Source organism: Phyllostomus discolor, chromosome 2 (genome assembly GCF_004126475.2).
Source record: "Phyllostomus discolor isolate MPI-MPIP mPhyDis1 chromosome 2, mPhyDis1.pri.v3, whole genome shotgun sequence".
NCBI lineage: Eukaryota > Metazoa > Chordata > Mammalia > Chiroptera > Phyllostomidae > Phyllostomus > Phyllostomus discolor.
The window spans coordinates 176,209,042-176,231,414 of NC_040904.2; the positions used below are offsets into that span (position 1 = coordinate 176,209,042).

At 40.9% G+C, this 22,373-nt stretch overlaps 1 protein-coding gene across 2 annotated transcripts in view; it reads right to left on the reverse strand.

Annotated features, from left to right (window-relative positions):
* The window catches only part of FGD4 (FYVE, RhoGEF and PH domain containing 4), a 211,972-nt gene that overhangs the window by 11,934 nt on the left and 177,665 nt on the right, over window positions 1-22,373 (reverse strand). For both annotated transcript variants that reach the window (XM_028531946.2, XM_028531948.2), the window contains exons 6-14: window positions 21,800-21,945; window positions 21,201-21,357; window positions 18,688-18,826; window positions 16,359-16,417; window positions 15,885-16,031; window positions 9,395-9,567; window positions 2,155-2,185; window positions 1,853-1,945; window positions 1,382-1,507 (exon numbers count right to left, since the gene is read on the reverse strand). In XM_028531946.2, the coding sequence (XP_028387747.1) occupies window positions 1,382-1,507; window positions 1,853-1,945; window positions 2,155-2,185; window positions 9,395-9,567; window positions 15,885-16,031; window positions 16,359-16,417; window positions 18,688-18,826; window positions 21,201-21,357; window positions 21,800-21,945 (1,071 nt within the window). The remainder of the gene's footprint in view (window positions 1-1,381; window positions 1,508-1,852; window positions 1,946-2,154; window positions 2,186-9,394; window positions 9,568-15,884; window positions 16,032-16,358; window positions 16,418-18,687; window positions 18,827-21,200; window positions 21,358-21,799; window positions 21,946-22,373) is intronic.

The following is a 22,373-nucleotide window of genomic DNA, read 5'->3' on the forward strand; positions in this document are numbered from 1 at the left end:
AAAGCACATGCCTGGGTTGCAGACTAGGTCCCCAGCTGGGAGTGTTCAAGGGGCAACCGATCAATGTCTCTCTCACACATCGATGTTTCTCTCCCTCTTTCTCCCTCCCTTCCCCTCTCTCCAAAAATAAATAAATAAAGTCTAAAAAAAAAAAGAATTGTTTCACTGAAGCACACTAATAATATATTACATCATTACACTGCAATGCATACCCTTCTCTGTTTATTTGTAGTTTCTTAGAATAAAGTATATAATCTTCAACTGGGTTTACAAGGTCCTCCAAGACCTGCTGCTGCCTCTCTCCAGCTTCACTTCACGCATGGTCCCTCATCAGTCTTTCTGTATGAAACAACTCCATTGCTGGAAACCTGTTCTGTGCCTTCTCTGGCTTCAGTGGCTGAGTTTTATTAGAGAAATATCATTGCCATTAAATGAACTAGTGTATCCTTCTATATTCACAACCATAAACCTCTACCAGGCACCCAGCACTCCGCCTGTGTTCCTCTGACAGGCTCATTTTTCCCTGTCCAGAGACATCTATTTGATACTTAGGCCTTTTTCTCAAACCTTCCCCACCTTTGTTTCTTCCCCTGCACTGTCAGCTGATGACATTTTCTCATACTCTGCAGACAGACACCTGTCCCCGGCCCTACGTTCCCTCCTTTCCCACCACCAGATTGCACACGCCCACAACTGTGGCCATCCTCATTCTTCCTTTCCGTTACAACAGAGGGAGGTTTCCCTCTCTTCACCAAAAGCCTGAACTGCCACTTATGCTAACAAGTCCTATTTTCTCAAAGCCATCCACTCCTTTGGTTACTATTTCTCTAATTATTTTTTCTGATACACTTCGCCTTACTGCACAGGACCTTTTGGCACTCTCAAGAAAAGACTGAGCTCTTCTTGCCTGCCTCAGGGCTTGGGTCACACAGCCTCTCACTGCCCGGATGCACTCCCCCACCTCCCTCCCCAGCATTGACCCCTCCTCACCATTTAGGTGTCTGCTGAAGTATCGACCCCTCAGATAGGTCTTCATTTTTTTAACTGAAAGCAGTTCCAAATCCTCCTTCCTTACCTTTGTTCTCCATTTTAAACTGCTTGATTGCCTCCTTGCTGCATTTCTAGTAATTCAAAATGCTTATCCGTCTGCTGACCTGATTTTGGTCTATCTTCTCCATTAGAACGTAAGCTACGTGAAGCTGGGTATCCACCACTTTTTCCCTCCAGGCCCCAGCACAGTGCTTAGTACATACTTGTCACTAAAATAAGTTTGTCAATGAAGTGCTTTACTGAATGAGTGTTTGGGTCTTTTCTGACTTGATGACTTCATAGTACCTATAAGAGGTACTGGCAACCTTAATGACCAAGAAATCCCACTTACATGTCCACACGCTCTACAATGGTGCCTTCTCCTTGTCAGCGCATTGAAAGACTCTTTGCACTTCATACACATCGTTACTTCATTATCTCGGATCCATCGTGGGGCTCTTTTCCCTAGCTCAGCAGTCTGAAAAGGAAAAAGAGATTCAATTTTAACGGAACAAACTGCCCCTTCCTTTCTCCCTCCCTCCCTCCCTTCTTCCTTCCCTCTCTCTCTTCCTTTCTTCCTAAAAAGCACTTAACAACATTGCTCACACCATGTTCTGGCTGAGCAAAGTAAAAGGTTCAAAGAAGTTTAAGCAGTGTAAAAAAGACACTCACTATTAACTTCATCTAAGAAGGAATGAGAGTCTGTCTAAATAGCCAGTTTGGGCATTGAGAAGGAAAGAGGCTGGCAAACAAAATGACCAAAGAGATCATTTGTAAATGCAAATAGCAAAGAGCTTAAAGTTAAGAATTTAATTCAACTTACAGAAACCTCTGACTGACTGTCATTATCCTTTGCAATCGCATTTCTGAAGGTTTCATGCCTCTGATGGAAAGCATCGATAGTCTCTTGAAGGGCCTAAAGTGTAAATAAAATTCAAAGCACACATTAAAGTATCACATGCATATTAATGAAAAAACTTTATTAAACAAATATCTATGATGGGAATCACTTTAACAATGAAATGACCTTGACCTGATGACTACATGTGCACAACACAACACCTGCACATTTGTGTACACAGAGGTTACCAAGAAATGGAAAATAAAAAAAGAAATAAGGTTTACCTTGATCCACTCTTCTTTGTCTTGTTCAGAACTAAAAAAAAAAACAAACAAAATTAAACTGAATGCAGAGACCACGAGTTAACACCTGGTAATGAAAACTATGTTTTATTATTTTTTTTTGTAATTCTTTTTTTTTTTATTTTAATCATTGTTCATATACAGTTTTCTCCATGTTTTATTATTTTTAATTATTTTATTGTTGTTCAAGTACAGTTATCTGCATTTACCGCCCCCACCCCAGCCATCCCCACCTCCCTCCCCTGCTTCCAACACCACCCCCCCTCAGTTTTGTCCATGTGTCCTTTATAGTTGTTCCTGAAAAACTATGTTTTAATGTTGTTCCAACTTTCTGGAAAATTCAGGGATGTCCAAGAAGTAACAATCAAAATTAAACAAACTCTGGCAATTGAACAAATAAAGTCTTGAACAGTTTTAGACCATCCAGTTACAATAGTGCACATAATTTTCAATGGAGAGATATAAGTTTAGCTTTTACAATATACTACCCTGATATTAAATTTAACAGCCATCATCTATTCATAGACATTAAGCAACTCTGTAGATCTAGCTTTACACTGGATATACATGCAGCTAGCCTGCTAATTCACCTTTGTAAAAACAGATGAGGCTTTTATAGGCTATTAGTCACAGCCCATCTTAATGAAGATCATAGTCTCGAGAACATAAAATATCTTTATAAGGCTTTGCAGAGCTATTTTAACATTTCCTTTGATAAACAATTTAATTTTATCTTGCTAGAAGGCTTCAGGCAATACCAAACCTAACTGATTAAACAAAAGTTTTAAAAAATATATTTATTTATTTATTTTTAGACAGAGGAGAAAGGAGAGAGGAACATCAAGGTGTGGTTGCCTTTTGAGTGTTACCTACTGGAGACCTGGCCCGAAACCCAGGTATGACATCTAACTGGGGATCAAACCAGTGACCCTTTGATTCACAGGCCAGCGCTGAATACACTGAGCCACATCAGCCAGGGCACGAAACAAAAATTTTAAATACCTACAGGAAGTTTCATAGATTAATGGACCCCAGTGTTTAATAATTTTGTTGGAAAAAATTTCCTTGACTACAGTCAAGTCCTCTGTTTGCCTGTGGAGGCAAATTTTCTTTATTTTATCTCCCTTACATGTAGCTGGTCCATATACTATATGAGGAAAATCCCCTTTACCAGATCCTGGACTAAGATCTCAAAACTGAGGGATTTTGGAGACTGTCAAAGAGCAGGTTCTGTCTGCATGTGTTTGGTAGCCTGAGGCGACGTTTGAGTTCCAGGCTGCAGGTCACGTGCCTTGTCCGCCCAGGGATGGCATATGTATGAGTCTGGTGGGAGGTTCACTCCAGTGACACTGTCCATCTCCCCAGCAAGTTTAGCATTGAGCACCGCAATGGACCAGGAGTGCTGCTGGAATCTGTGCCTGTCAGGTGAACGATTCTGCTTACGGTTCACCTGCAGATCCTTGGGGCAGGGTGGCGGGGCTTCCATCTCTCCCCTCGAAAAAGATTTCTCCCTGTTGCTGTGCCCTGCACCCACAAAATCAGCTCTACTGCCCTGAAAGCGAACTTGAGGCTAACTGCTCCTCAAAAGTCAAAGAAACTTGAAGTCTTTAATGTTCTTGACTTACTCTTTCATTGAGTTTACTTATCACTATATTTTTATATCCTTGTAGCCATCAAGGATATGCTCCTTGCATATCCTTGCTCAGCCATCAAGCGGAGTGGCTCAGCCATCAAGCCACTGAGTAAAAGCTATAGAAAACAGGAATACTTTATATTCTTTTAAAAATATTTTATTTATTTTTAGAGAGAGGGAAAAGGAGAGAGAGAGAGGGAAAGAAACAATGTGTGGTTGCCTCTTGTGTGGCCCTGACTAGGGACCTGGCCTGTAACCCAGGCATGTGCCCTGACTGGGAATGGAACCAGCGATCTTTTGCTTTGTAGTCCGGCTCTCAATGCACTGAACCATACGAGCCAGGGCTTTATATTCTTTTGAGCATGGAAGAGTGCACAAGGTATAAGACATCAGTCTTGAGGCTGACTCATTCAGCAAGAAAAGCAGAACTCTTTTTTCTCAGGTGGCTTTGGAAGTGAATTATCTTGAAATATCTCCAAATACGTACTCAATTTTGGTTTCCATGTTATCCCACTAATATTCTGACATTCTGAACGTCTCCATTCTTGAGAGTCATTGTACACTCCAGTCCCACTCCACAGTCTGTCCACAGTTCCCAGTGGGCCCGGCCTGGAGGGCCCTACGGCAGCCAGGAGCGTGCTGGCCCCTCACCACGTGAAGGGATCCCTGGGTGAGCAGGTGGCTGAGGACCCACCCCCCACAGTCTGCTTTTCTAGCCTCACGCTCCCACTGAGGGCCCCACCCCTGACCCCCCTCCACCGCCCTTGCACCTGTGTTCCCTGTAGTGACATCGAGGTTGTGCCCTGAGCCTCTGTGGGAGACTTAGTGAAATGGGCTGCGCTGGAGAAGTGTCCAGTAGCTAAACTGTGGGACGCCTGGCCGCCAGCATTGATATCCCTTCGGGCCCTCCTCTGTGGACCCGCAGGCAGGATAGGCTGAGGGGACAAACTTAATTTCGACCTTCATTTTACCGTATTATCACGTATATAACTAGAGCAATGATATCAGGGGAATAAAAATTTTAAGGAAAATGACCATGTTTTCATATTAATTGGAATATATCCAATACTGCATATTGGAACTCTACAAAGTGATGACTACTTGCACTTCAGAAAATTCTTCATGAATCAGCCGCACCATAAAGAGAAAACAGTCCAACCTGATCTATAGGGGGCTGGAGTCCCCACTTGGGCAACCTGAGAAACCTTGAGAATCTTCTGCTCTTCAGACACACGTCTCAGGTGTGCAGATTGGAAGGCACGCTGGTATTTCAGAGCCAGCAGCAACTTCATTCTTCTGCAACGGAGACCTCTCTAACAATCATAGAAAAATCTCAAATAAACCACCTAACCCTACACCTAAAAGGACTAGAGGGGCGACACCAAACAAAGCCCAGAGCAAGCAGAAGGAAGGAAATAATCAAGATCAGAGCAGAATTAAATGACAGGGACTAAAATAACAATTCGAAAGGTCAGTGAATCCAGGAGCTGATTCTTTGAAAAGATAAACAAAATGGACAAACTGTTAACCAGACTTCCCCAAGAGAAAAAGAGAGAGGACCTAAATAAATAAAATCAGAAAAGAAAAACGAGAAGTAACAACTGATACCACAAATACAAAGGACTGTAAAATATGTCCTAGCTGGTTTGGCTCAGTGAATTGAGCACCAGCCTGTGAACCGAAAGGTCGGTGGTTCAGTTCCCGGTCAGAGTAGATGCTTTGGTTGTGGGTCAGGTCCCCACTTGGGGTCTTGTGAGAGGCTACTGATTGAGATGTTTCTCTGGCACATCAATGTTTCTCTCCTTCTCTTTCTCCTTCCCTTCCCCTCTCTCTAAAAATAAATAAATAAATAAATCTCAAAATAAAAAAGAAATTACTATGAACAACTATATGCCAAAAATTAAGCAATGTGGGTGAAATGGATAAATTTCTAGAAACATACAATCTTCCAAAATTCAATCAAGAGGAAGCAGAAAACCTGAATGGACCGATAACAACTAGCAAAATCGAAGCAGTCATCAAAAGACTACTGGCACACAAAAGCCCTGGACCAAATGGCTTCACAGGAGAATTTTACCAAATAGTCAAAGAAAAATTAACACCTATCCATCTCAACCTATTCCAAAACATTCAAGTAGAGGGAAGGCTCCCAAACTCTTTTACGAGGCCAGCGTCATCATAATCCCCAAACCAGGTAAAGACACAACAACAAAAGAAAGTTGCAGGCCAATATTTCTGATGAACATAGATGCTAAAATGCTCAACAAAATACGAGCAAACCGGATGCAACAATACATTAAACAATCATATACCATGATCACATGAGATTTACTCCAGGGATACAAGGATATAATATTTGCAAATCAATAAATGTGATAACATTACATAAGCCAAATGAAAGACAAAAATCACACAATCATATCAATAGATCCTGAAAAAGCATTTGATAAAAATATTTAGTAAAGTGGGAATAGAGGGAGCACCACTCAATATAATAAAGGCCATATATGAGAAACCTACTGCCAATGACTACTCAATGGGCAAAAAATAAAAGCATTTCCCTGAAGATCAGGAACAAGGCAAGAGTGTCCGTTTTCACCACTCTTATTCAACATAGTACTGGATGTCCCAGCCACAGTAACCAGACGAAAAGAAGAAATAAAAGGCACCCGAAATATAAAGGAGGAAGTAAAACTGTCACTATTTGCATTATTTGCAGTGTCACTATGTGCACATGACTGTGCATGTAGAAAACCCTACAGACTCCACCAAAAAACTACCTGACTAACAGGTGATTTCAGCAAAGTAGTGAGATACAAAGTCAATATTCAGAATGGATGGCATTTTTGTACACCATCCAGGAACTACCAGAAAGGGAAGCTAAGAAAAAAAATCCCACCACTAGAGCAACAACAACAACAACAACAAAAATTTCAGATATCCCACATAGCAATATTTTTGCAACATATCTTTTAGGGCAAAGGGAATAAAGGAAAATAAAAAAATGGGACTATATCAAATTAAAAAGCTTCTGCATGGCTAAAGAAACCATTATCAAAATAGAAAGGGAATCATGTGGGAGAACATATTTGCCAATGATACAATGGACAAGGGTTTCATCTCCAAAATATATAAAAAGCTCATACCACTCCATTCCGTGAAGACAAACAACCCAGTTAAAAAATGAGTAAAGACTTGAATAGACACTTCTCCAAGGAGGACATACAGAGGGCCGAGAGACATATGAAAGGATGCTCGGCATCACTAGCCATCAGAGAGATGCACATTAAAACCCCAATGAGATACTACTTCACACCAGTCAGAATGGCCATTATCAAAATCAACAAACAACAAGTGCTGGCGAGGTTGTGGAGAAAAGAGAACCGTACTGCACTGTTGGTAGGAATGCAGACTGGTGTAGCCACTGTGGAAAACAGTATGGAATTTCCTAAAAAAATTTAAAATGTCACCTTTAACAGGAACTTAAATAACAAAACAAAGAAACAAACAAAATGTAACCAAAGACACTGAAATAGAGGACAGGCTGACAATGACCACAGGGGAGAGTAGAGGTAATTTAAGGGGACAGTGGGAAGGGTTCACAGGAACAAACTTAAAGGACAAGTGGTCATAAGCTAAGGGGAGGGTGGTAATGGGAGGGAAGTGGGGAGGGGTGGGAGGGGGGACTGGATTGGGAGTAAAAAGGAGAAAACTGTATTTGAACAATGATTAAAAAAAAATGAAACTGCCTTTTGACCCAGCGATTCCATTGCGAGGAATATACCCTAAGAATCCTGAATCACCTAATCAAAATAACTTACACACCTCTATGTTCATAGCAGTGCTATTTACGATAACCAAGTGGTAGAAATAGCCTAAGTGCTCATCAGTAGATGACTCGATTTAAAAACTGGAGTAAATTTACACAATGGAATACTATGCAACAGAAAGAAGTAGGAATTCCTATGTTTTGCAATAGCATGGGTAGAACTGGAGACTATTATGCTAGTGGAATAAGCCAGTCAGTGAAAAACGAATACCATATGATCTCACTTATGAGAGGAATCCAATAAACAAAACAGGACCAGAGACATGGAAACATGGAACAGACTGACAGCTGCCGGGGGTGGGGGGGAGGGAGAAATGGTGGAAAGAAGGGGAAAGGTTTAGTCAAAGAACATGTATGAATGACCCACATACATGGACAACTGTGTGGGAATGGACTACAGGAGAAGGGGTGGGCTGGGTGGAGGAGGGTAAAGGAGGAAAAATTGGGACAACTGTAATAGAATAAATAAGAATAAAAAAGGTAAAAAAAAACCCTTTAATGATGATAACTATGGTGTAGTCTTCCTTGTTGCCAGGTCCAGTCACTCAGTGAATCAACAAAATACATCCTTCTTTTGGGTTTGATGTCTGGGCCCAGACCCCATCATGACAAGGTAGGAAAACCATGATATTCAAAGCCAAGGCCTCTAGCATTTTAACTCAGGCTGGAGACACCACCTTGGAATTCTTAGACCAGTCCCTCTGCAGCCTGCTACATCTCTCACAACCGTGATTTCACCAGTTCCTGGCTGCCAGGACACAAATTCCTGCTAAAATGATTTATTCTCTTTTGAGAGCCTGAAGGTCTTATGCAATTTCTAAGTGCAAATATCCAGGGTGAATCCACCTGAGCAGCCAGAACCACAAGCTATCGTCACAAAGGAACAGGAGGGCTCTCTGGCTCCGCACAGATTCTAGGGCATCAGAACAATGAGGGCTGGGGTTGGCACTTAACACTCTGACCTGTGACTTTCTGGAGTATCCCAATTCTCACTGCGCCAGGCCTCACAGGACAAATGGATAACAGTCTTACTAAAGCAGGCATTTCAAAGCCCAGCAATCTGTCCTGCAGTGGTTCGCACAAGAGGTAGCTGTGATCCACTGCAGTGGCTGTCATGTTTTTTTTTTTTTTTCTTTCCAGACATGGTTATGCTAGAGGGGTGGGTGCTGGAACTCCAGCCCTTTCTCTCCCACTTAGTGAAGCATATAAGAAGTCCTACTTGCTAGAGGCCCAAATGGCCTCCTTGGTGTATCCTCCAATAGCAGCAAGAGGATCATTACCTTTTCCACCCTGCCTCCTCCGAACATTCTCCCCATCAAAGTGTCATTAAGTCCCATGAATGTAGAGCCTCTGAAGGACTGAGCGTTAAACTTCACCATTTGGCATGGAATGATAAGCATCAATAAACATTTGTGGACCAAAGGAAGGATGGAGGGAAAAAGGGTTAGAGGAGAACCTTTTCCTACAAAGACTCAAAGCTTGGCTTAAATGTAACTTCATTCTCTGAGCGCCTTGTATATCTAAAGAGTAAATACAGTTTACTGAATGCTTACTTCTGAAAACAACTATCCTAGGCACTATAGAGGAATCAGAAGGGAGGGCATCATTCCCGCTTTTTAAGAGCTTCCATCTCTCCGCTGACATCCAACCAGAGCTGCAGAGGTCTGCAATATTCACTTGCCAAAGATCCTCAGAATTATTCTATTGTATGATGGATTCTGCTGCTTTTGAAAGCTGAGTGATAGAAATGGTTCTCTTACCTGGCTTGCAATTCCAGCGTCCTCTCTTTCCCAGATACCTGGAAAGTGTGCGGGTATTCCTCATTGTGAGTCTCTACAATTTGCATTCCATCTATGCCAACCCTGGTTCGAACTGTGAATTTAGAGCCCACCAAGCTGAATCTTGGCACGCAGTACAGCAGCATGTTGTTGAACTGCAAGGAGGCAGAATGCATGTCAATAACAGACAGGAAAACAAAGAAGAAAGTGACCAAAGCAGAAAGGAGCCTTAGAGGGTATTCCAAGGACCTCCCAAGGAGTATCATACTTTCTATATGAGCAAAATTATTTAAAGACTGTATTGAGATTTTATGTTTGTACCAAAAGTATCATTTTAAAATTCATAGCATACATTTCCCTTTGTTGGTTCATAAATATTTTATTGATATTTAAATAAACCAGTCCTCATTTTGTACTATTAAAGAAATTAATTCAATTAAATTCAGCAATAATTTATTAAAAACCTCCCATATACCAGCAACTGAAATTCTCAACCCACAAAACGGATGCACTTAACAAAATTTCTAATCATTGTGTCTTAGAGACAGCAACTCTGTCACAGCTGTAGAGGGAAAGAGTAATATTTAACAATTATTTTTATCAGTGTGTTTAATGTTAAATTAGTATATAGCCAAAATTATTAGTTTAAATTTTATTCAAACACGTGGGGTCAGCATATTAACTCTGTAAAAAATTAAGTCACTGTTTTATATTGACACATATCATGCTTAAGGATTTGTCCTATATAAATGAGTAGAATTAAATATAGTCTTTATATGAGATTGCCTTTAAAAATGTATTTATTTGTTTTAGAGGGAGAGAGAAAGGAAGAGAGAAACACTGAATTGTTGCCCCACTCACTAAATAATTCCTTGTTGACTCTTGTATGTGCCCTGACCAGGAATTGAACCCACAACCTTGGCACATAAGGACAATGCTCCAACCAACTTAGCTACCCAGCCAGAGCCTTATAAGATTTGCTTCTAAAATGAAAAACTTTATTTTGAACCTGAATCAAATTCTGTGTAATGCTTCATTCCTAGGCAACAATGAGCAGCTCCTTCTTCTCAGGCCCGAGCAATGATTTGGGGAGGGCATTTAATTCCCTTTGAATGTAACAAAACATGCAAAAAGGATGAAAGGGTCTAAACATTTGGGTTAATTCACAGGCAGATTCCTAAATAAGGTCCAAACTTACATTCCTCCTTCGTATGTATTGTTTCTAGGGTCACATATATTTTTCAAAGACCAGAACAACTGGGGACTTAGCCCCTATTCACAATGTAACCTCGCACGTCTCAGGGTCATTGTCTGTAACAGTTACAGGTTGTTGACAGAATTAAATGAGGAGAAATGTCTTGTTCTGCCAGGTCCTCTGTTTGGCTCCACACAGCCATAAAGACAAGAAAATGGTGATGGACATTTAAAGACATTTCACCATGTTTTCATGATATCGTGTACTGTACTCATTCTGAAAGCAAGTTTCTCACCAGTTGTTCCTCATACCTTATTTTGCAACTTCCTGTAACCAGTGTTAGAAATTTCATTTCCACAAGTGGATAATGTAGAAACAAAAGGACACAAGTACACTTTATCAGATGTATCTCAACAGCACCTTTCACATTTACCTTTCTAGAAACGAACACTAATAGCCTGTGCCTTTATCATGTCTGCTGTATTCGAATATGGCAATCAGAGCCTCAAACTGTAGTAGTCAGGATGTAGAGGTTTGAAAGTGCACTGAAAGGTTCCCAGCACCATCCCAGCTTGATTAAGGCATCATCTTGCCTGCCACCTGCCCATGTTAACACTGCTTTCTCTCGTCTATCAAGGCCTTCTTGGGCGGGCATTCGGTCAAGGCTGTGGATGGTGCAGGACCAGCTGCTGCGCTACCACTGAGGGGACAGGGCTTGCACTCTAAAGATTGCAACAGCCACCAATTTTTCCTGCAAACTGAGTGACAAATGAGATGTTCTGGCATAAAGTTTCTGAGTTATCTGATATTTGTATTCAAGTTCACTTCATAAAGTTCCGTGAAGTGTCGTTATTTTATGGAAACACAAGTGAATATGGAAGTTCTCAGCATTTGTTTGTTTTTTAATCCTTACCCAAGGACATTTTTCATTGCTTCTAGGGCAGGAGGCAAGGGTAGGGAGAGAGAGAAAGAGAAAGAGAAAACACCAGTGTAACAGAGAACAAGGGCTGCCTCTTGTATATTCCCGGACCAGGATTGAACACACAACCTAGGCACTTGCCCTAACCAGGAATCGAACCGGTAAACTTTTGGTTAAGGGGCGCTGCTCCAACTGAGCCACACCGGCTAGGGCAGCACTTACTTTTTGTAGTTATGCTCATACAAGGTGACAGACAATCTTATAATAAATGATACATTTCTCTTTCCCTTTTATGCTTTCAGGGTTCCATTTCCCCTATTATCTTCTTCCTAAGTGGAACTTCACATTCCAGATCATCATTAACTACATATTCACTTTTTAATGTATAGGTCAAAATCTAGTGCTAGTCAGCAAATACCCCTTTTCTTCTTCCTGCAGGCGAAGCTGTGTGAGCGAGCTCTTGAAGGACATGAAACACTGCGTACACAGAAGTAGACGGCTTATACATAAAGGAATTAGGTAGCTAGTCCTGCTCCCTCTGTGAACCTTGTTCTTGTGGCAGAAGCCACTGTCACCTCGCTGGGTTTCCTCTGGTAGTAAAAAAGGAAGTTAGAGCAACTGTAACTCCTAGTAGATCAACTTTCCTTCTCAGTGCAGGAGGTTCCATTTTATTCCATGCCCAGAGCGCTGAAGCAGATACTGACAAAGCAACCCCGGGATGGTGAGACAGGGTCTGGAAGCACTAGGCTGTGCCAAAACCTAGAAGCAACTCTCAATTTCCTTCAAAGTGCAGGGAAGCGGACCGTTATTTTTTTTTAATATTTTCTTTTTAAGATTTTATTTACTTTTAGAGACGGGAAGGGAGGGAGAAAGAGAGAGAGAGAGAAACATCAATGTATGGTTGCCTCTCACATAGCCCGCCCTGGGGATGTGGCCTACAACCCAGGCATGTGCCCTGACTGGGAATTGAACCTGCGACCCTTTGGTCTGCAGCCTGCGCTCAATCCACTGAGCTACACCTGCCAGGATGGAAGCCCACCGTTCTTGATCTCTAGTGTTCCTCCAGGATTGATTTGAAGTTTCTTAAAATATGTTTATTTGAATGAAATAATTCAATTTGATGTCTCACTAAAGTTTGTTTTAGAAGGTAAAAGTACATTGTTGGAGAAATTGCCAGAGCCAGGTCTGTATCCAAAGCAAAAAAATTCTAAATCTGTCAAGCTACAAGGAAGTAAGAAATAGAACTCCAAAGGGCCAAGACTAAAACATCTTTGGGCCTTTTTATAGGATAATTTGTTGGGGGTTTTTTAACTTTCAGATTCCAATATGGTTATTCATTTAACAGAATGCCCTGTCACTGACATATTTTTAAAAAATAGTATGGAGGCAAGCAAATTTGCAAACACATGAAGGTGCAAAAGCCAAAATCAGATTCTAATCATAATTTGGCTTTTCAGACAAATGTAACATCCCCAGAGTAGGAAACAGAAAACTAGCCCTCATGTTCTTTCTAGAGAGAAAGGAAAACATGGTACTTCTGAAGTTTCTACAGATGAAAAATCCAAGATGCTCTATGGAAATAAAAGTGTGCAGGCCGGAGGACAGAGTCTGAGACCAGCCCAGTACTAGAGGGGGTTGTTAGTAGAGTAAACACTACAGGAAATGCTTCCGAGATGGTCTGCCAAGGATAAGTGTGGCTTTCCTAAAATTCCTGCTCTGTGACTTTATCCTCCCGGCAGGCAATGGCATCATGAGATGTCTGAAAGCTTCTAATAACTGGAACGAGACGGGTCCTTGCCCCCGAGTTACTGCTGCTGTACTCCCCCAAGGCTCTTGCCACCTGTCCTCCTACTAGCTGCTTCCTTTGGGTCCCCATCAAGGTATGCAACCAAAAACTACTTCCAGAATGATTCTCCAATGTGGAAATTAAACTGACACAATTGGTTAAAAGTTCAACTGTAGAAACTATACCACTAATGTGGAAGAGGGGGCAGAAAATGACCTAAACACCTAAAGGCAGGGTAACAACAAAGGGAAGACATGGACTTCCAGGCATTTTCCCCCAAATAGTGTATCATGTATGTCTTTTTTTTTAAGATTTTACTTATTTTTGGAGAGAGGAGAAAGGAGGGAGGAAGGGAGAGAAACATCAATGTGTGGCTGCTTCTCAAGCACCCCCTACTGGGGACCTGGCCTGCAAGCCAGGCACGTGCCCTGACTGGGAATTGAACCAGCGACTGTTTGGTTCACAGGCCAGCACTCAATCTACTGAGCCACATCAGCCAGGGCTGTGTGTCTTTTTAATCTGTGTTTTTGATGTTTTGACTTTTGGGGACCTTACTGACACTGGATGGATAGCAGCCCCTCTCAAGAGTCACCCAGATCCAAGAGACAGTAAATGACTCACCTGCAAGCATACCTTTCATATGAAACCTACCTGTCCAGAGCCCACACACCTCAACCACCTCACCCAAGGATATGCTTATTGATTAGAGAGAGAGAGAAAGAGACATTGATTGGTTACCTCCCATACATGCCCCGATCGAGGACTGAACCTGCAACCTAGGTATGTGCCCTTGACTGGGGATCAAGCCAGCAACAATTTTGGTGCAAGGGACGCGACACTCCCACCACCTGAGCCTCCCGGGCAGGGAGTGTAGTTTATTCCTTTTTACTGGCATATCATATTCCCCTGCATGGGTATACCACAATTTGTTTACTCACTCATAAACTGATGAATATTTAGGTTGTTTCCACTTTTTGGCTAGCACAAATAGTTTTGCTATGAACATTCACATACAAGTTTTGAGTAGATACATGTTTCCAATTTTCTTGAGTTATACTAACTTGGAGTAGAACTGCTGGGTCATATGGTGACCATATGTTCTTTTTCAAAAATGAGAACACTCCTCTGCGTGACAATTAGTTTCTACAAATCCTCCTTTTAAGGGAGGCTGCGACCACACAACAGAAACTTCTAAGCCCCCAATGACAACTCACATTAGAGTGGCGAGGTGGCTGCTCTGCAGCAGTGAAGTCAGATGTGAGCAACACCCTGAGGCTGTAATCGCGCGCTGGTTATTGGGCAGCCTCTTTTCCGATGTTTCTCTGTTTCTTTGCCTATAATCAATAATCCTAATAATAGCTAACGTTTACTGAGCTATTACTCAATGTTGGCTTATTGTTACTCAGTGTTAGCTATTAGTATGATTTTCATTACATCATCGGATAAAAAAAAGAGGCTGGAATTACCAGTGACTAAAAATAAATAGCCTGGATACCCCAGGAAGAGCTCTTGCATTTGAGATAAACCTCAGACTAACTGTCATTTCCAGGAAGTGAGGGAAGGGACAGGGACTGACTGCACTGAAAAGGAACTGTGTAGCAAACTCATGTGCTTTACACATTGTTATTTTTTTTTTACATTCTGTTGTTGCCTTAATTGTACTCTTTTTTTAAATTTTTAAAAAATATTTTATTTATTTATTTTTAGAGAGGGAAGGGGAGGAGAGAGAGAGAGAGAAACATCAATGTGCGGTTGCTGGGGGTTATGGCCTGCAACCTAGGAATGTACCCTGGCTGGGAATCGAACCTGGGACACTTTGGTTCCCAGCCTGCGCTCAATCCACTGAGCTACGCCAGCCAGGGCTTAATTTTAAAAGATTTTACTTATTTCTTTTTAGAGAGGGAAGAGAGGGAGAAAGAGACAGAGAGAGAAACATCAATGTGCAGTTGTTGGGGGCTGTGGCCTGCAACCCAGGCATGTGCCCTGACTGGGAATCGAACCTGCAATGCTTTGGTTCGCAGCCCATGCTCAACCCACTGAGCTATGCCAGCCAGGGACACATTGTTATTTTAAGTCCAAGTTTCCCAATGTTGCTTCTGCACTTCCTACTAAAAAGATTAGAAGTAGTGGTTAGAGATGATTAGGGAGAGAACTGCTGTTAAGGAGTAGTATGTTGACCCAGTTGATACCCAGGAAATGGTACCTTTAAGCCTGTAAGCATGGAAGGAAAGAGAAAATCTGCAACAAGAAAAGGAGGATTCCAGAAAGCACATCACAGCCTGCACGCACACTGACAGCTACCATCTTCAGGGAAAGGTTAAAGTGTCTTCAGTATGTGTTACAGAAGTCAACACAATTTTGTATGGCAAATACATAGAAAAATACTTCAAAAAAAGATATGTGTCTTGAAAGAACATGTGACAGTTACTAAGGACATCCATTCCCTTTGTGGAATGTTGACAGCAGTGACTACACCAGGTTAGCCACACAGAGAGCATCCTACTTACCCAGGACATACATAACAACGCTCATAAGTTATTCTTGTGTGACTTGTTCACACCGCAATACTCACTAGGAAAAGGTAGCGTTCTTGTGCTGAGGTGTTCCGAGCAGCTAGTTTAAGGATCTGTCCCTCTTTTATTAGTTCATTTGAAGGATTTACAATGTCTTCTTCTTCTCCCAACATTTCATAAATCTCTAAAAGTTTCTTTAGGTTCTCCTAGGAAATTAAAACAAAACACGGCAAGATCAAATATAAGGAGTTTCACCTTGGTGGTTTTAATGATATAACAACCTTCAACCTTGGCTAAAATATGAAGAACTTAGAAGCAACTGAAACTAAGCCTAAATTTTGACATATAATGTCAGTTATGAGGAAATTAAAACTTGGGAGAAGATTATTACAGAAAACGCCAAGTAGTTTCCAAACAATTTTTTTGGTTTATCTGTATCAATTCATTTTGATCCAAACCTATAGATAATATTAGGCTATATTGTTGACAATTATCTAACTAGAATATTACTGTCTCCCCTGAAACATACTTACCATTTTTCTTATTGCACTATTAGAATGGCTTGCTGCTGTAGATATAATTTCAAGTGATTCTAAATGGGGAGAAAGAAAAGAAAATAAATATATGTTGTCCTTACTAGGCTACTAGATAGCTGAATAACACACTTCTCATTACAATAAGAAGAAACTGGGAAGTGAGAAAAAGTGGCAGAAATCTGAGACCAGAGATACACAATAAAAGCAGGAACAATTTCCACTGATAAACTGCATACTTTCGAAAGTTCATCTGTAAGTAGATCAATACTTGGAACTTGACGGGTATTTCCTCATAAAAAGTCATATATGATGATTAGGCTTATAGGTATATTTAATCCATAATGAAACTTTCAAAATCAACAAATATCATGTACACTAGCTTGGGACAAAGCACTCCACCAGGTGCTTTCATAGATATTAGGTCAGTTACTTCTTCTACAACCCAGGATGGAAAGTACATTCGCTCCCGTTGTCAGAAGAAAGAACTGGAGAGTGATATGCCTTGTACACAGTCTCACAACTAGGAGATCAAAGGGCCACATTTGAACCGAAGACTTCTGGCCCAAATTCCTACAACATTTCAGTGGTATTATTTTATTTGTTCTTATGAGCAATGTAACTGCTGAGCATAACCACCTTTCTTCAGGAAAAAGACACCCACAGCTCTAGCCTCAGCCAGGTGAAAGAGAATCTTCCGACACCAATGCTGATGGAGGGACTTGTTGCTGGGTGGGTGGTGGCAAGACACAGGAACGGGAAATCCTGGAATGAGCGAGGTAGAGGCTCTGGGATGCTGACAAAGCTAGAAAAGCTGCGACCTCCTGCTGGCTCAACCCAGGGAATGCTCTCACCCCTAAATAAAGCCCCCCTCTCTTACTTTTTTTCAGTCTTATGAATGCTGGTTGGGTTAATTCTGTTACAGCCACTTTATCACCTCTACACCAAACTTTCTCTGTTCTTTGTTCCACTGCTGAACAAAATGCACTTCTGTCACTTTCCCTACTCTTAGGTCTCCCTCCATGATCTCCTTAGAATTTTAGTGTACGTGGCAATGGGAAATAAAAAAGTAATAAAGTACACTAGCATGTTGCCAACTTTGTCATTTTTGACATTAGCACCTTAGAGCAAGTCCAAGTCTTTGAATACAGAAGAAACTAGTTCTCCAAACTATAAATATAAATTCAGTTTCTCCTATATTCAAAGACTTGGACTTACATTTTGGAGAACTGTGCCGACTTGGGCAATTCTGTGTGTTCTCTACAGGATTCACAGTGCAGGGAAACAAACTGGACAGGCTGGGGACGCTGCGCAGGGGGCTGGCGTGAGGAGCGGCAGCAGGGACTCCCACTCTGACCCAACCACTAGTTCTGCCACTAACGCCAAGCACTCAGGCCAGATGAGTGGCCAGTGGAGATGGAATAGAAAGTGGAAGAAATCAAGTCAGGAAAGTTCTAACCTGAAGGGGGACAAAGGGGAGGAGAGCAGTTCCTGTGGTCACTGAGTCTCTTGGGCGGTGGGAAAACTGAAGCAGAGACAGCCCGTGTTCGAAACACTACCCAGGCCCCAAGACCGAAGGCGGTGTTCTGTGTTCCTCATCTCTGATCAAGGGCCGCTTACAGTAGGACACAAGAAATTATTAGGGGAAGTGGTGATGCTTTAAGACCATACACCAGTATTTTTAGTACTTATTGAATACTAACCCATTTCTATTTCTTAACTTGCATTCTTACCTTCGCAGCTAATGGATTTTTTGAAAGTACATGAGAAAGTAAAATTAGTATTGAAACTCTTGAGTCTTAAAAAAAAAGTCTTTCATTTATCATCTAAAAGATGTAAATGGCAAGTCTGTAAAATAAAAGACAACTAGCGGAATAAGAATAAAGTTTCCCCAGGGAAAATGGTAACTGACACTAAATAACACCATTTTCTCTTCTAAGCCAACTCTGCTTAGGTGATTTTTCCATAATCCCACCTGAACTTCCTTGGTTTGCCTCAACCTCTCTGGTTAACCAGCAGCACTGGTGATTCAGAGCAGCAGACTCTTCCCGTGAGAAGGTCACTGCACACTGCTGGTCCAGAAGTCTCTAAGACTATATTTTTATGTTTCAGAGTTAATGATTAATGTGAAACCAGCAATGAGAAAAGTGATTTGCATTGCTCTAAAGTGCTTGTCTAACTGAGGTGCTGATAACAATTTCCAGTGAGGTTCTTCTCCGTCACCAATATTTTACCAAAGTGGCTCTGAGACCTATCTTGCTTTGTTATCACAAGGCTGCTTGACCACCAAATGACCCCACAATGGAAAAGAGGGGGGGAAAGCATTTACTTTTAGCATCATTCCAGTCAGGAGAATCAGCGGGCAACTTCCGCAGGTAATCCTTAAGGAGCATCTCATACCGGGGAATCCGCTGAACGGGTTCTAGCATGTGATGCTGCAAAGTCAAGTTCCCACAGATCTTCTGTTTCTGTAATTAAGTTTATAAAGAAAGATTTAAGAATTAGGGTAGCTAATCTAAAAACTCACCGGTGTACAGAGCTCTCATCAAGGGCAGAATCCCTCTACCAAGTGTGGTCTGTGTATCACACCTGCATTAGATAGATATATCTAGAGTGCTAGTAATAATAAAAATTTTGAACCCCATCCCAGTCTATGAAACTACAGTCTTTGAGGTTAGGGACTGGGCATGTGCATTTAAAAACATCCCAGATTCTTCCACTTCAGTCTGAGGACTAACAACCTAATATAACAACGGAAGGAGGATCAAGAACTATAAGCAAGAACATCCAGATTGCTGGCAGCCACTTCAATCACCCACTACCAGGGAGTGTGAGGTCACACTGTTGAATCTCACTCCACAGATTTTCACAAGAAGCATTGATAGGGTGTGCCAAAAATGGGCTTAGAGTTGTTTGTATGGAAAATAATACAATAAATGAATAATAACATCAATACAAGAATAAACTGTGTTTTTTGTACTCACAATTGTAAACCTACTTTTGCTCCACCTTACATTTAATTAAGCTTCACTAAGAACAACTTTATTAAATGACTTTAGACTTAGCAGAAACTATTTCATAATAAATCTACCACAAATGTCATTTCCTTTGAACTTAAAAAAGAATGACAAGATATGATCATTCATTTTATCATCTGTCAGAAAACTTTAATTTTTCATTAGGTCATGGAATTCTTTTCCATTAGAAACCAAAATCCCTGAATAGTTTCCCCCCCCCCCCCCTGAGAAACTGAGTCTATAGCATTTGTTTTCAATAAACTGTTAACATAATAAAGGGAAAACATGACTCAAAATATGCCCTTGTTCATATTAAACAAAGCATGAATCCTAACATGTTTATTAAACTCACATTATGATTAAGACACTGCAGGGTATAAAGGTTGTATTAAGACAGGGTGTTTGCATTTAAAGCGAACAAGAATCCAAAGGCTTCACAGATAAAGGTGCATTGAACATGAACTTGGAGGAGGGCAGGCTTTGGGTGGGGAGGAAAGTGAGGAAAGTGAGTGAAGACCGAGTGACCTTGGAGACCAGACCCAAGACAGTGGGGCGCAAAACTTGTTCAGTAAAAGAGGACAATTGAGTTTTGTTGGCAAGTAATACATTTGTAAGGAAGCAGGATGAAGAAGAAACAGTAGTCTGGGGTAATAATGTCAGACTGTATTTACCATTGTTTCATCTAACGCAGATTTTCATGCATGGGAGTGATACCATTAGAGATCTATTTAGATCAACCTACTGCAATATGGCTTTAGGAAGTGTGAGGAAACTAGTGTGGAAGTTATTATTGTAGACCAAAGAAAGGAAAAAGAGCCTGAAATTAGCATGGAAGCTGAGGGCTAATGGCTTTGCTTAATAAATATTAATAAGTTTAGTTAACTCAGTTTCTCTAACATACCTATATATATCCAGGAAAGTATTACTGACCCCAAAATCTGTACATAAAGAAACCATGGCTGAGAAGAGTTAGGGGAGTTTTCTAAGGTCAAATGACTATAAGTGGAAGACTAGATTCTAAACCGAGTTGGCAGATTCTCAGCCCATCACTCCTTTCACAGCCCCATCCTTTCAGCATGATGTGAAGGTGACAGGCATTGCCAAGATGGACTTAAGATTTGATAAAATGATGACCACCATCATTGCCACTGTGTAGTGAGCACCTGTTGTGCAACAAGCTCCACATTAAGCTCCTTGAATGTATTGTCTTGCAGGCAAATATGGAGAAGGAAGACAGACAAAGGAGAGCAGTCAAGGAGCAAGAGAGTCCCCAACCCCAGAACCTTGTGTAACTAAAGAACTCCTTTCAACTACTTAAATTTTAGCAAAGAATAGTTATTAACAATTTTGATTAGAGAATCGAATAGAAATTACTTTGGTATTATTAAAATGTATTATCCAGGTATAATAAAATTTTTAAAAAGTCAGGACACAGAAATAAAGCGGCAAAAAAATCCAACATAATTATGTTCCCAAGATGTCAGGATTTATAGCAATCATGCTTTATATTCAGTCCAACATCTCAGCCTCTGAAAGAAAGCAGGAGAGGCACAGAACTAAATGGGAATCCACTTTGTAACGTATGTGCACCCCTGCTAAAACCCCCTTTCTGACCGCAAAAGCAAATGGAGATTTCACTATTCAACACACAGCCCATGCTCAATAAATACTTTAACTCTGCAGAGATGACTTCTGCATCATTCAGAGTGGAAAGGAATTTGGCGAGGTGTCTTGGACAGCTATTGCGATCTACATCTTAAATCTAGAAGACTATGATTTGTACAGAAAAATTGATGCAGGGTCTTGAATAAAAGAGTCATATTACCTGAATTTCTTCAACTACTAATTTGAACTGGGGAATACGCTCTGTCATGTGTTTAACCAATTCCATTGCATTATCGAATCCCTTCACATATTCTCCATACATCTTTAGGAATGGCGCCAATTTCTGAAGGATATCACCAATTCTAGGGGTAGTTTCCCTGTATAAAATATAGAAACAAGTCATGAAGGTTTCTTATAGAATGAGTGAATTAACAGAACTTCGAATGAAGTAGTCGCTTTTCTACACACACCCTGTGCTTTACTGGATCGACCCTGCTGTGAGACTGGTAGAGAGTGAAGGGGGGTTGACAACTGAAGGCTAGGAATGATATAGTAAAGGGGGAGTGAAGAAAATCTTGAAGCTCCACATCACCCATAACATGTTATCTTCACTAATCTAAATAGTTTGAACAACAGAGATGACATTCTTTTCAATTAAAGTTGAAAACATGCAACTTCTATTATTGGTCTATCACATAAAAAATTAGCACAAATGTTTGCCTACAGCTCTGCATGACATTAGTATTTCAACTTAAAAGCTGAATAGCACAGCATCTAGTACCATTGTCAGACATATCATTTGCTCTCTCTTCCTCTTACCATTCTTGCATTCGTTTCTCCAGTTCTGGCAATAGGAATTTACTATGGAAGGCATTTATTGATGAAATATTAGAAAAGATTTTATTCACCATCTCTGCTGGAAATGAGCCTCGATTTGCCTCTTCCAATAATTTGCAATAAAATACCTGAATAAGAGAATAAAGCAAACATTACTTCAAATTTATTGGCTTACCACCTGGCATTGTGCTAGGCACATAGTGGGATCTTTAATATGATTTTGTTGAATAAATGAAAATGTTCCTGGTTCAAGAAATCAATCATTTTTGAACTGTAAGAGTGAGTATGTGCTTTGATTAAGAAGAACCAGGGATTCGAATTAGGAAACTTTGACCCTAACCTAGGGTATGCCTCTTTCTGTGTCACGTTAACCTTTTCTGAGCTGGAGAATTTCCAACTGAGGTCAACAGAACTTACCTTTCCAATCCACAGGTGGAGTTAAGAGATTAAAAAAGTTCACATACACATAATAATTGTGGTATGGCCCCGCTCCTGTTTATGTTTTGAATGACGCATATATGGTACTTCCTACATATTGTCATTACTGTCATTCGTT